This window comes from Protopterus annectens, chromosome 8.part0, assembly GCF_019279795.1.
Source record: "Protopterus annectens isolate FY-2018-M chromosome 8.part0, PAN1.0, whole genome shotgun sequence".
Lineage (NCBI taxonomy): Eukaryota > Metazoa > Chordata > Ceratodontiformes > Protopteridae > Protopterus > Protopterus annectens.
In genome coordinates, this window is record NC_056741.1 from 1,797,404,878 (window position 1) to 1,797,418,485 (window position 13,608).

General features: G+C 41.2%; 1 protein-coding gene across 1 annotated transcript in view; it reads left to right on the forward strand.

Moving 5' to 3' along the window:
• The window catches only part of CNOT1 (CCR4-NOT transcription complex subunit 1), a 4,219,019-nt gene extending 4,207,029 nt beyond the window's left edge, over positions 1 to 11,990 (forward strand). The window contains exon 49 of the mRNA XM_044079520.1: positions 10,964 to 11,990. Within this exon, the coding sequence (XP_043935455.1) occupies positions 10,964 to 11,042 (79 nt within the window). The 3' untranslated portion in view covers positions 11,043 to 11,990. The remainder of the gene's footprint in view (positions 1 to 10,963) is intronic.
• The last annotated feature ends 1,618 nt before the right edge of the window (positions 11,991 to 13,608 follow it).

Below are 13,608 nucleotides of genomic sequence, written 5' to 3' on the forward strand. Positions count from 1 at the left end.
GACCTGGCTCCAAAGGTAGGGGTAAATATAACAACTATATTGACAGTTTAGTTTATTAAATTCAGCAGCATTTTTTAAGAAGTGGAAGGAAACCAAACTACATAGAGTGTGTTGTCAAAACTCCACACAAACAATGAAGGTTAGAACTGAACACCATACCCTGAAGTTGTGAAGTAGAAATCTTTCTTTTTCTTCTTCTTTCGACTTTTCCCGGTTAGAGGTCGCCACAGCGGATCACCTATCTGCTCATGATTGGCAGTGGAGTTTTTCGGTGTCGAGTTGCTAGCCCAACGCCCAACCTTCCACAGAAGGCACTCACACACATGCACTCATGCCTAGGGCGAATTTAGTGTGTCCAATCCACCTACAGCATGTCTTTGGGATGTGGGAGGAAACCAGAGCACCCGGAGGAAACCCACGTGACCACAGGGAGGACATGCAGACTCCACAGAAGGCACCCTAGCCAAGGATCGAACCAGAGAACCTCTTGCTGTGAGGCGGTAACATTAACAGCTGCACCACTGTGGCCACCCTGAAGTAGAAAACTTTCTACTGAGCCCATTATGCCACCATAAATCCTACCTGTAACACAAAAAATGAGAATTTAGAACTGCTCAACTTAAATGTTTCCAGTAACACAAGTCCATAAAAAGCAGTTGCCACCAATATGAAGAAGTATTTATTCGTCACTGATACAAAACAGCAAGTACAAAAATAAAAGCTGTAAATAAAATCCAAGAACAGTAAGCGCTTTCGGGTTGTTACCCTTCAGACAGTACATTACAGATACAGGAAATCATTTAAAACTCTTCACAGCCAGTCAATGTTCAGTATTGAGTCCGCCTTTTTTCAGGGCGTGACCTGCAAATGCTGATGCATGTTCTTTTTAGGCATGCATCAGCATTTGCAGGTCATAGTTTTAAATTTATGGTTATCAGGCTGATATCCAAAGGGAACAGAGGGGATGATATTGTGAACAGGACTGAGTGTGAAGAAACTAGGTGGATTATAGAATTAACAACACACAGATTTCCTGGCCTCAATGAGGTCATTCCCATCAAGCCCACCCTGAAAAAAGTGATGAATAAATACTACTTCAGTGATGAATAAATACTACTTCATATTGGTGGCAACTGCTTTTTTATGGAGTTGTGTTGCTGTTTGCTGTGAGCGGTTGCCTTTGGTGAGGTTTTCCTGTTGGACTTTATCTTTAAATGTTTCCAGTGGTCAGGCCTCCCTGAATCCCTCATGTCTCCACATACTTGTGTATTTCCTTCATGACAGCGCAGAGTCTGACAGCCAGCCAAATGCACTTCAGATTGCACGTTTCACTTTTTTATGACCAGCAGCAGTCCCACAGATCTCTGTTTCAAATTTGTGTAAACAGAGTTCAAGGAAAACTATCAGATAAGTCAAAGTATGAGCAAAATGGAAGTGTACTACTAGAGGTAACTCCAGCCCAGCAATTTTAATGTGGACCCTTCCATCATCCGTTATTGTATGTTTAGAGAATCTGAACCAATGGCCACTTGACTCATTGACGGAGTAACTTTTCCGTAAGGGCATTATTTTATGTGGCCCCATAACTACTTGTCAGAGCTCCACCTTTGGTAAGGTACAGGATACTTTGCAAAACTCCCATATTTCTGATGAGAGAGAGGGACTGGAGAAAAGCAATGCACCATTTGATTTAATTGGGGTATACACAATCAAATGCACCTGTTGTACAAGCAGATGATTCTTACAGTACTTCTGTTAGTTGTAGCCATAAGATGGGTACTAATGCACGTCATATGGGTCATTGCTGAAGGATTCAAATTATATGGTTTAGAATTTCTGCTGAAGGAGAGCATTTTCAACTAAATCTTTTCAGCTGTCCGGTGTCCCCCCACCATATGAAATGTATGCTTTCAGTTTTTTGCTGCTCTGACTGGTCTATCTGACATGGTGGTGTTGGCCAAGAGGACCTGCTTGTTTCAACACTCAAGTTATTTTACCTTACCTGCTAAAAGTACAGTTCTATGCTTTTTGTGTGTTTTTTACTCTTCTGTGGGTAAATGACTTCCTTTGAGAAATCTGTGTATAAAAGTAGTGCCATCAGACCCACACCTGAAAAAGGATGCCATTTTTATTTTCAAGGAAAGAGCATAATATTCAACTGTATAGCAGCAGAAGGTTTAGTTACTTTTGTGAGCTAAAAGCATTAGGAAAATTGTTTTTCCTGCCATTAAGTTAACATATTTCATTTAAAAAGAAAATAAAAAGAGAGAAAATAAGGTTTTATTGTTCTAGTTTCAACAACAATAAAAAGTGGATAAAACAATGTAACCGAAACAAATATAATAAAATTAAACTGCCAATAAGCACTGCCCATAGGTAAAACATACTTTAATGATAAGCACTTTCGTCCACTATTCGTGAACTTAGTCATTTATTGTTCTAGTCTGTCAGAGTGTTTTATTTTATTCTCCCTTTTATGTTTCTGACTTACAGGAATGTTTTTATCCTTTATAAAGCAAAGTTTGGGTATTAGAAGGTATATACAAGAATATTTTCTTCAGTACTATTGCATGAATTAATTAGCTAGCATCTTCCAGGTTGAGAAGTACACTAAAATATAAATGATGTCCATAAAATGGCACAGCCCTATGTCAGATGTCAAGAATTTCTCCTCACTGTCATTGATTCTTTAAGTTAATATTGTAGCAGTATTTTATTGGTGCCTACATTGGTATACATCAGGTCTACTAGGCATAGAGTTTTACAAAGGTGGAGGAACTGAATGCATCCCCCTGAAGTTCGTTCTGGCTTGGGGGATTTCAAGAAAGAATGAGCCTATAAAAAATTTCCCGTGAGTTAAGTAGGACTCCATTTTTTTCAGTTTGAATGACTCAAATGGACTCTCATTTTCTGCCTAAAGAGTTTTCAGTTGTAAGCAGTCCTTGCCCTAGCACAATTTTTCCGAGTTAGCAATTACATTATTCTTTTGTCAGAGTAATTTTTTTGCCATTAGACTTTTTGTTTGTGTGTGCGCGCACAACTGCAAGCACACAGTTGCTGACTGGGCTCCTAACTCACCAAGAGATGCCATGTATTGGTTTTGACCTGCTGTTCCCACCACTGGGGTCGTTTTCTGACTTGCTAAACGAGTGAGTCTCCTATTCTGTTGAATGGAAATAGTCTCCTTGCCAAAAGGGGGGTATTTCTGAAATAATTTTCTCTCTCATTTGCATGGAACCAGAAATATTTGCCATTTAGGAAATTTTGGCAGATTTGGCAACTTAGATGGACTAGTTGTATCTGGACAGTGTCCTATTCTGTTGCATGTTTATTAACATAAGGCATTCCCTGCCAAGGGAAACCCGATGTCTGGCCAGCATAACAAATCCTTTTACTACCTTAAGGTGTGTCGCATGTATGCTCCTTGTGTACGTAGGGCATAAAAGTGACATCCAGACATACCATCCTCAGAACTTCTCTGTCACCAGTTCAAACGCCATCTTCAATCATCAGTCTCCTCACCCAAGTTGTTTGCTGGTGTATCGAGCTGTTCAGATAAGTGCCCCATGGGGGGTTTATCTTTCTTATTTATGCTGCTTTTTGTGGGGTTTTACATGTCATCTAGAAAAGGCAAATGCCAGTGTGGGAGACAGATTCCACATAAGAACAGCAGTGCTTGTTTTACTTTGGGCCTACTCATGATCATAAAGCTTGCAGTATTTGTCCAGCCTTTGTGCCTAAGCTTTTACAAAGTCGTCTTTTCTCCCTTGCAATTTACTTGGAAAACCACCGTCTCAAACTTTTAAGGAAATACACTATAGAGGGAACTTTTAGAACTGATGTGGAGTCTCCATTGAAGAGAAAGGCCAAAAAAACCTGGGTCAGACTATTCCTCTACATCTCCTACAGTGGACATCTCTCTCAGGCTGATGAAATTCCAGAGGTTTACCCAGTTCTGGAGTTGGATACCTTGGCTGGGACCATTTCCGAGACCACCATGGATCTGACAACAGGCACATCGTCTGAGGCATTGCATATATCAGTTTTGGATGGTCAGGGGGAACCAAGACTGATTATCACAGAAGGGCCTTGGAGGGGTTCCTCAAATTCAGGTAAGGGAGGAAGTTCTAACAGATGAGTTTAGGTCGATGTTGGGCGTCCAGTTAAAGAAGCAAAAAACAAAGCATGTTTCTTCTCCCAGGGACCCTCTGAGTGAATGGCTTATTTAATGCCATTATGGCTCTGAAGCCTTCTTTGGGTGTCTTTGTCCCTGCTCCTCCTTAGAAATAATTTCCTTCCAAGAGAGTTAAGGATCAGGATTTTAGAACTTTCGTAGGATGAGGGATCCTTGGCTTATTCCACCTGGATTCCATCCCCTCTAGAGTTTTATCCTCCTGAAGAGGAATCCGCCAGTCTAGAGTCTGCTATTGAGGGGTTTACTTTTAGAGATACCATTGCTAAGATGGGGTAGTTCAAGTGGGATTGCTTACAAGTTTCAGATATGCAAAAGAGATTATATGAGCTCCTACATATGGAGTCTCCCTCACCATTTGCTCTTCCTCAAGTTTTGCCTGCTTTACTGTATGCTTTTTCTTCAACAGCTCAGGCTCCGGATTCACAGCTCCCTGCTCCTATGAAGGCTGACCGTTTTTATAAAGTGCCTGATTGCAAATGTCTTTACAAGTGCCCATCTGCTGACCCTTCAGTAGTTTCTATTGCTTCAGATAAGCCTTCCAAGTTACTGCGCTCTACTAAACTTCTTCCTTCTGATAAGGAATACAGGCTTATGGAAAGACTGGGAAAGAAGGTGTATACTTCTGTCACTCTTGCCTTTCATGCTATTAATTACCAAATTCATATGATTAGATATGTTTTGGCTGTCTTCTCCTTTCCCATGCTACTTAAGTTATCTCTGATGTTCCAGATTCTGTGGGCAAAACTTCAGCCTAGTCTTTATTATGGGCTTCCTCTCAGGTAAGCTCGCCGTTGTATTAAGTGCAGTTGTGGTGCAGCAGAAGCTTCATCTAGAGCTGCTGCTTCAGGATTAGTATTGAGGATTTATTCCTGGCTAAGGCTTCAACCTCTGCCAGATGATATAAAAGCCAAGTTGATGGATGCTCCTCTAGGTAACGATCACTTGTTTGCTACTGCTGCTGCTGATTTAAGTCCTTGTAGGAGAAAGGCAAAGAGTTACAGGACTTGAAACATCTTTTTGTTTCACCTGTGCCTAAGTTCCAAAGGAACTATCCTTCCAACCCTGCCTTTGTTTGTAAACAGGCCCATCCTCCTCCTAAAAGTAAAAAAAATAAAGTGAAAGGAGGGTTGCTCCAGCTAAAAACTTCTCTCAGAAGCAGCCCTTTCCTAACAAGCCAGGTATTTTCTGACTGTCACACTCCTCCCAGCCTCATTCCTCCGCTTTCTATTTCTGTCTCTTCCAGTTTGGTCAAGCATAACCCAAGACTCATGAGTTCTTTGCCAGTTTGGTCAAGCATAGCCGAAGACTCCTGGGTTCTTTCCATAATTCAACAAGGTATTTCATGGTTTGGAAATTCCTACTTCCCTTCATGGGCATTCCTCAACCTTCTCAGGAACAGTTGCATTTATTCCCAGAGGTGCTTCGAGAACTGGTGCATCAGGGACCCATTCAAGAGGTTCCACAGGCCCAAGGGGGAAAAGGTTTTATTCCCAAATGTTTCTGGTGCCCAGAAAGGATGGTCCTTGGAGACGCATTGTGGATTATTCACATCTAAATACCTTTTTGAAGGTTCCTTCCTTTTGTATGTTCTCCTCAGACCTTATTCCCTTTATTCCTTTCTCAGGCTTTCATGGCTTTTCTGGATATCAAGGATGTCTACCTTACATATACCTGTTCACCCCCTTTTCAGGAAATTTTTGTTTCTCTGTTTCCTGGAATTTTCAGTTCTGTGCTTTGCCCTTTGGCTTCTCTACCCCCCCCCCCAAGGGTATTTACCAAATGCCTAGCTCCAGTGATTGCTTTTTGAAGGCTTCAAGGTATCCAAGTATTCCCTTACTTGGATGGTCTCCTGTTTCAGACATCCTCTCCAGAGGACCTTACTGCAAAGTCTTAACTTTGCCTTTATTCTTTTGCAAAGTCTGGGGTTTACAATAAATTTCAAAACGTCTCCTCTGATATCATCTCAAGTTCATGTTTTCATGGGGTGTAGGATTCAGACTGTGGCTGTGTTGGCATCCCTGCCTCCACTAAAGACCATGACTCTAATTTCTTTCTTTCAAAATCTTCTTCCTCGGACCTCTGTCACAGCTAGTGAGTTTTTGAGACTTCTGGGATTTGTGGCATCCTCCATTGCTATGTTACCTTTAGTTAAACTCCACATGAGGAAATTTCACTGGTTCCCAAAATCATTCTGGTAACAAACATGCGCATGGGAGGTTGGGATAATGGTTAAGGTGTTACCTTACAAACACAAGGTACAGGGTTTGATTCTCACATGGGATAATTGGCTAGGCTTAAAATGGCCCCCAAGAGCAGTTAGCCTAGTACTAATCTATGAACCTGTGAATCCTAGAATTTACAGTTCCTCCTCTTCCCTGTCTAAAGAAGGAACTTCTCTGGTGGATTCAGCAGTTGTCTTTGATCCCAGTCCTTCCTTTCTGTCGTCCTCTTCCATGTCAAGAACTGTTGACAGACACTTCAGATATAGGTTGGGGAGCAGCCTTTGGCACTGTGAAAGTACAGGAAATCTGGACTCTTCAGCAAAAGAAGCACATCAGCATAAAAGAGATGAGAGCACTTCTGGCCATTTAAGCTTTCCATCCTCTTCTCTCCCCAGGACATCTCAAAGTGTTTTCAGACAACACCACAGTCCTGTGGCATGTAAACAAATAGGGAGCAGACAAAACCTTAACTTCTTTGCAGGCTAGCTGTCATGGTTTAGGAACTTGTAGAACAGTACCTTGCAACTCTTCACGCAATTTATATTCCCTCAGGTCAAAAATATGTGGCAGACACTCTGAGCAGGTCCTTGACACAATTCCACGAATTAATACCTCAAAGGGATGCATTTCTAGACATTGCCCACAAGCGGGGTACTGCTCCTCAACTAGATCTGTTTGCCTCCCCTCCAAATAGGCAGCTTCCTCAATTTTGTGCCAGAGTCCCAGATCCTCTGGTTTGGAAGGTGGGCACCCTGTCATTTTCTTGGAAGGGGATGTTTCTGTATGCACCCCCCCCATTCCAAAAGTTCTGTTCAAGATTCAAAAAGACAAACCCAAAATCTTGCTGAGACTCCCTTTTGGCCAACACAGCATTGGTTTCCTCATCTGCATTTAGCCAAGGGCAGTCATCACAAGTTACAAAAGATCTCTAATCCATCTCCACCTGTCCACTTGTCATCTGACTCTGTGGATGATAGGATTTTGATTCCTTATAAACACCTTTTCTCTGAGGATGTTCTTACGGTTCTGCAAGAGGCCAGGAAACACGATACTAGGAAATCCTACGTATCCAAATGGAAGAGGTTTTCAGTCTGGTGTGTTTCAAGTAACGTGGAACCACTCTATGTGGATGTTCCTGTGTTTCTTCCTTATTTGTGTGAATTGCTCAATGCTGGGTTGGCGTTTTCCTCTGTCAAGCCCCACTTATCAACTTTCTCAGCTTGTTTGCCTTTATCTCCTAGGTTTGAGGCAAAACCTCCCTGGGATCTTAATTTTGTTTTGGAGAAACTGACTCTGGTTCCGTTTTGAGCCTGCAGCTTCAGCTTCCTTGCAACACTGTACTTAGAAGAGACTGCTCTGTTGTTAGCCCTTCCTTCTGCCAGACGGGTGTCTGAGCTTCATGCCCTTACGGCTTGTCCTCCTTTTCTGGTTTTTCATAAGGACAGGGTGTCCTTGTTTGCTAATCCTTTTTTTTTTTATGGCCAAAGTGGTGAATGAGTTGCCACCTAATCTATTAATTTGTCCATTTTTTCTCTTATCCACAGTCTGCTTGCAAGAAAGTACGACACACCTTGGATGTGCATAGACAACTCAGAATTTTATTTGAATAAGATAAGGCTATCAGGAAATCTGATCACCTTTTTGTTTCTTTTCATCCCAGGTATTTGGGGTTTGCTGTTTCCAAGTAGACAATTTCTTGGATTTCTAAAGCTATTTCTTTTTGTTATGTTCTTCTTGCTAAGACCCATACTTTTTACTGTTAATGCTCATTTTACTAAGGCTGTCACTTCTGGTGCTTTTTTCAAGGGTTTAGACACTAACTCCATTCTTGAGGCAGCTACCTGGACTTCTGGGCATACTTTTACCAAACACTACAAATTGAATGGAATATCCAAAGCTAGAACTGGTTTTGCTAGGGGTCCTTCTTTTTCCCATATTTCTTCTTGAGTTTTGACACTCTCCCTCATGTTAAGAATGGTGCAGCATTAGAATAGAAGGACATATAATAGTTGTGTGAAATCTTACCATAACAATAGATGTCCTCTTCACTGTTGCCGTATTCAATCCTTCCCTCCTACCCCTTTTTTTCTGTTTTGTATATATTGTTTACCTCCATTTCCTTGGACTAGCATTCCTACTGGGGCATTCAGTTCTGAGGATAGTGGATCCGAACGTGCTTTTTTATGCCCTACGTACCTGAGGAGCATATGTACAGCATACCTTAAGATAATTAAAAGCTTTTGGGGGGGGAGCTGGCCAGACGTCGAGCCATCCTTGGCAAGGAAATCCCTCATGTTAACAATACTGCAACAGTGAAGAGGACATATATCATTATTGTAAGATTTTACACAACTATAATTTTTTCTGGGTATGCCCTAGGCTTTCTACATGGTTGGTTACACAGGGCATATGTATAGACCAAGTCACTTGTTGGGGTTTTAGTTACCTGGCCCACACATTACCCATCATGTTCTTAGACATTTTTTTTTTTTTTTTTTTTTTTTTTTTTTTTAAAGCTGAAAATAATCTCCAGAAGGTTTATTTTTCTATCCTAGAAGTATGGTTCTAGGATTTTTACTCCTCCTGTCTAACTCAGTTAGTAACTGTTAAAGTCCGTCTACAACCACTTTAAGTATGGGTGAAAAACATTCTTTCTCCTGCTGAAATTAAGTCTTTAAAGGGTTTTTTTAATTTTCATTAGCAAGTTGCTTTAACTGTCTAAAAAGTCTGCCTGGAAACCATTATAGGATGGAAGCATTTAGATTGACACAGCTTCCCTGCATCTGAATTTTTTTTTTTTTTTTTTGAAAGCACTTTCGGTAAACCTCAGTATTTTGCAGGGTCAAGCTCCCCTGCATCCCTCCCCCCCCCTCCGTGTGTAGAGACATCCTCTTCACACCACCAAACTTAAATATGCCTACTCTGTCACGCAACCGTGGAGAAGAGGGTGAATTCTCCTCTATTACTGAAAGTGCTTTCTGCAAAACTTTTTTGCTGAAATGGCATTCTGAAAAAATGCCATCAGTCTATATAGACTTATTTCCCTATAGGACCACCTGTTTCCTTACCTCCAGCTACAGGCCCAAGTTTATAGCCTTATGGCTATGCTCTAGTTTTGCTTTGGTTGTATTATCTGTACTGACATGACATCCAGCCCTTAATCTGAAACTGTGTAATAGAGCCTTTCATTGTGACTTGTCTGTAAACTTGCTGCTGTTTGGGTACAGACTGATATTTTCTGAACTGTCTGCTGGTTCTTACGCCCACAGTCGGTTCCGCCACCACCTCTTTCTCTCATACAGTTGGTACACATTATCTAAAATCTGAGTTTTACAAGAAATGCAATCACCAGAAGTGCTGTCGCCTTTTCTTTTCAGAAACTTGGGCCAAACAAAAGCATTTTCCACACAAAGTGTGAAGAGCACAGTCCTGTATATATTCAAAAGTCATTATTCTCCTTGTAAATGGGTACGTATAAAGGCATTGTTTCATACAGTACAATTGTTTGGCATCAATAAACTGTCTTTCTAGACTTTGTCAGTAAGCATAACATTAACTGTATCATAATCCTGTACACTCAAGCTGTCTGTTAACATGTATTTTATCTTAGTTGCGTAATTGTTTCTGTTTTAGTAATGCCTGCTGATTTTATTGTCTGCTTTAAAGTACATCTAATTTTAAGCTGAAGTATATTTTAATATTCTCTTCTGTGTAGTTTTCTGTCTGGGTTGGACATGGGCCTTAACTCTCAGTGGGCAACCTGATAATCAACAGTTGTTTCCTTTGCATGTCTTATTTAACCTAGCAACAGCTGGAACAGGAGTAGGACCACTGTTCAGTCATGCAGCTCTAGCAGCTATTTAGCTAAGCACCTGGACTCCATTAAGTGTTTTCTTTTCAAACTTCAATAATTTATCATTGCTGTTTCTTAACAGCTTCCTTTTAATCTGTGTATTTTCTCAGCACTAACTTTGATACCAGCAGCATTAGTGCTGGACCTACATTTTAATGCTTAAATTTACTCATCCTCACAGCATCTTTTCTGTTTATTTTCTTGCCTGTACTTTGGAAATAATTGCTGTTCACAGGTTTTCTTGATACCAGGTGCTTTGATATTGCCAAATCCTTTTGTAACTGTACCTTTAACTCGTGTAAGTCATCTTTTCCTTTGAGTCTGTAAGTAACTCACTGCTGTTTTCAGTGGTTTGAGCCTTTATCTGGTTAGACTATTATTGATGTGATTATCCCCCTTAGTGCACCTGGTGTGCCAACCTTTAGATTTGCATAATCTCCCAGACCTCTTGAAGATGTGTGCAAAGAAAATTGGCTATCTCAGCTTCCCAAGCTTCATTCTTTCAGTAACCAGGTTAGTGAACTTGACCTGGATATTGCAGTTAATTTTAATATCACTTACTTGATTTCATATAGAAACCAAAAGTTTTTATAATTATCACATATCTGTTTTTTGAAACAACAAAATTATATTCATGTAATAATGTGGTGCATTCTTAAGGCAAGCATTAACTATTTTTACATTTGTCTGCAGGTTATTTCAGTCTGTTGCACAATGCTGTATGGGTCCGAAGCAGGCACAACAAGTAATGGAAGGCACTGGAGCAAGCTGAAAGTTGTTGGTTGTGTGATGAAGCTGTGATATCTTTACTTGACTGACTGATCCCTTCCAGCGCTTCCGGTCCATTTGGTGATCTGCTTCTGGGACAGATGACTCTTGAAGGAAGTTCCATTTCAGCTGTGGATATTTTTGTAATTTAAGTTTGACTGGCCAAAACAGAAGATGCTGTGAATATAATTTGAAGATAACTGTAAATAATGAATACCTATCTGTGCAGATTGTGTTCATAAATAAGATAATTGACTATTGCCCACTCACTTTGTACAGAGGAGCAGCTGCTGAAACAGGCTGTGGCCCGGACAGATGCCCTAAGTCTGCCATGCTCAGAATCCCAAAGAATGTTTTGAAGGCCATTTTCAGACATGCGATTTTGTCTTATTGGAAAGTGAACTGAATTTATGACATTTGACAGAGGAGTATTTGGCATGGGGTGGGGTAGGGTGGCAGTGCAGACTGCAAAAGATTTTATTTTGCTTTTGCTTTCTTTTGATGGTTTGGCAAGTAGCTGACAAGCAGCCATTTTGGATGGATGACAGTAACTGTTTTGAAGGATCATTGTTTTTATTCTCTGGACAAAAATAAGGGACATTTTCCTGATATTTGTAAATTGTAAAATTAATAAAGCCTGTATGGCAGCACAGTCTGTTAAGTTTGTACAAAGAATAAAGGACCAGTACACATTTTTGTAAGAATTTTGAATGTTTTGTAAATGTATTGGTCCATGTGCTGTATTTTGTAGCCTTTCTAGGTTTTGACCCTTAGTTTTGCTGCTGTATGTATACATACTGTAGTTGTAAATTAAAAGTCATGACCTGCCACAATTTCATCCTACTGTCCATTTATGTTCCTTTATTTTCTTCACCAGGGCTCTGTGAAAAAGAAGCCAAAGCAATTTTTGCCCTGGTATGTAAAGTTTAAATAAATTTGGAACAGAAATTCACTTGTTTTCTTCGTAGGTGTTTTCTTTGTTACATTGTTAGTATTAAAAAAATGTACTTCTGAGCATCCCAGTACCACCAAAAAATGCATTTTTTTCCACTTCCCACTACATTAATACATCATCTGAAGAAACTTTGATGATGTAGACAGTTTATCAGCAGAGCCTTAACCCGTTTGCAAAAAAAAAAAAATTATATATATATATATATATATATATATACACACACACACACACACACACACACACACACACACACACACACACACACACTTTTAGGAGGCTTTCATCCTGTGAATGTTTTCAGCCAGCAGTTGATAATGAGACATCCCCTCCATTGTAAGAATGCCAGTAGCAAGGAAATGCCTAAATGAAATTGTCATGCATTCTTACCTTTTATTTTTCAAAGTACTTTTGTGTGAATGCATTTGAAAAAAATTATAGAATATAGCATCTGAAGTAGTTAACTTCATTTGATCATCAACCTGTGGGTTCTGGATCCGATACTGATCCGAGCCGATAGCTTACCAAGCTAAAGATCTGAGCTCCAAGCTCCCCTTACCCATACTCCACTGCAACCTCCTTCCAATCCTCCTATCTCGTTTGCCGTGGCTTCACCAACACTGGATTTTTGAGGTCCAGGCAGTTATGGTTAGTTCGTCAAGCTTTTGATCTGTTTGGATCTTGTGAAAGAGTATGCGGAGTCTCCCCCGGAGTCCATTTCGGCCAAGGATAAACGGACATTCTCGGCTCATTTGACCACTCTCAAGTCTGTTTCAAATACGTCCATGCGTCTACTCTCTCATACCACCGAGGGAGCCACTAGGGCGGCCGGGTCTGGTATTGCCATGAGGCGTCATGCCTGGCTCTGGCTTTGTGATTTTTTTGGAACCTTTCAAGGCGTCCTTCGCGAATGCCCCTTTTGACGGTTCGACCCTGTTCGGGAAGACCATCCGAGATATGCTAGTCCAGAGAAAGAAGAATGGGAAAACGCTGTCAGGGCAGAAGTTGTTGCGGTTCCGGAAGTCTCAACAGTCCCGTAATGCTCCGGACTCCTCCTCCCCTAGAGGCAGAGGGGGACAAGGTGGATGCCAGCCCAGAGGCAGAGGGGGGACAGAAGAATTTTGGGTCATGGGAACCCTTTTCCGACCAACCAACACAGCAGCCCAGAGGGGTTGCCCAACTGCTCCTCTCTGGAGGCAGTTGGGGGGGGGCATTTTTCGAGGCACCTAGCCCAGTGGGAGTCCATCACATCAGATTGGGTGCTTCGAATAATATCCAGAGGCTGTTCTATTCCTTTCCTGAACAGTCTCCTATCCACAAGGTGCCTCCCGGACATCCCACTCACTCAAAGGGAGGCAGCAGCTTTGGAAATAAAAAAAAAGCTGCTACACAAAAGGACAATCCAGCTAGTGCTCCCAGACCAGTCCGGATCAGACATCTATTCTAGGTTCTTTTTGGTGCCAAAAAAGACGGGGGACTTGAGGCCGATCCTCGACTTATCCAAGATGAACCTGTCCATTGCCAAGGAGAAGTTATGGATGGTCACTTTACAATCCATCCTGCCGTTCTTTCAGGAGGAGGGCTGGATGTGCTCGATATACCTCAGGGATGCATACTA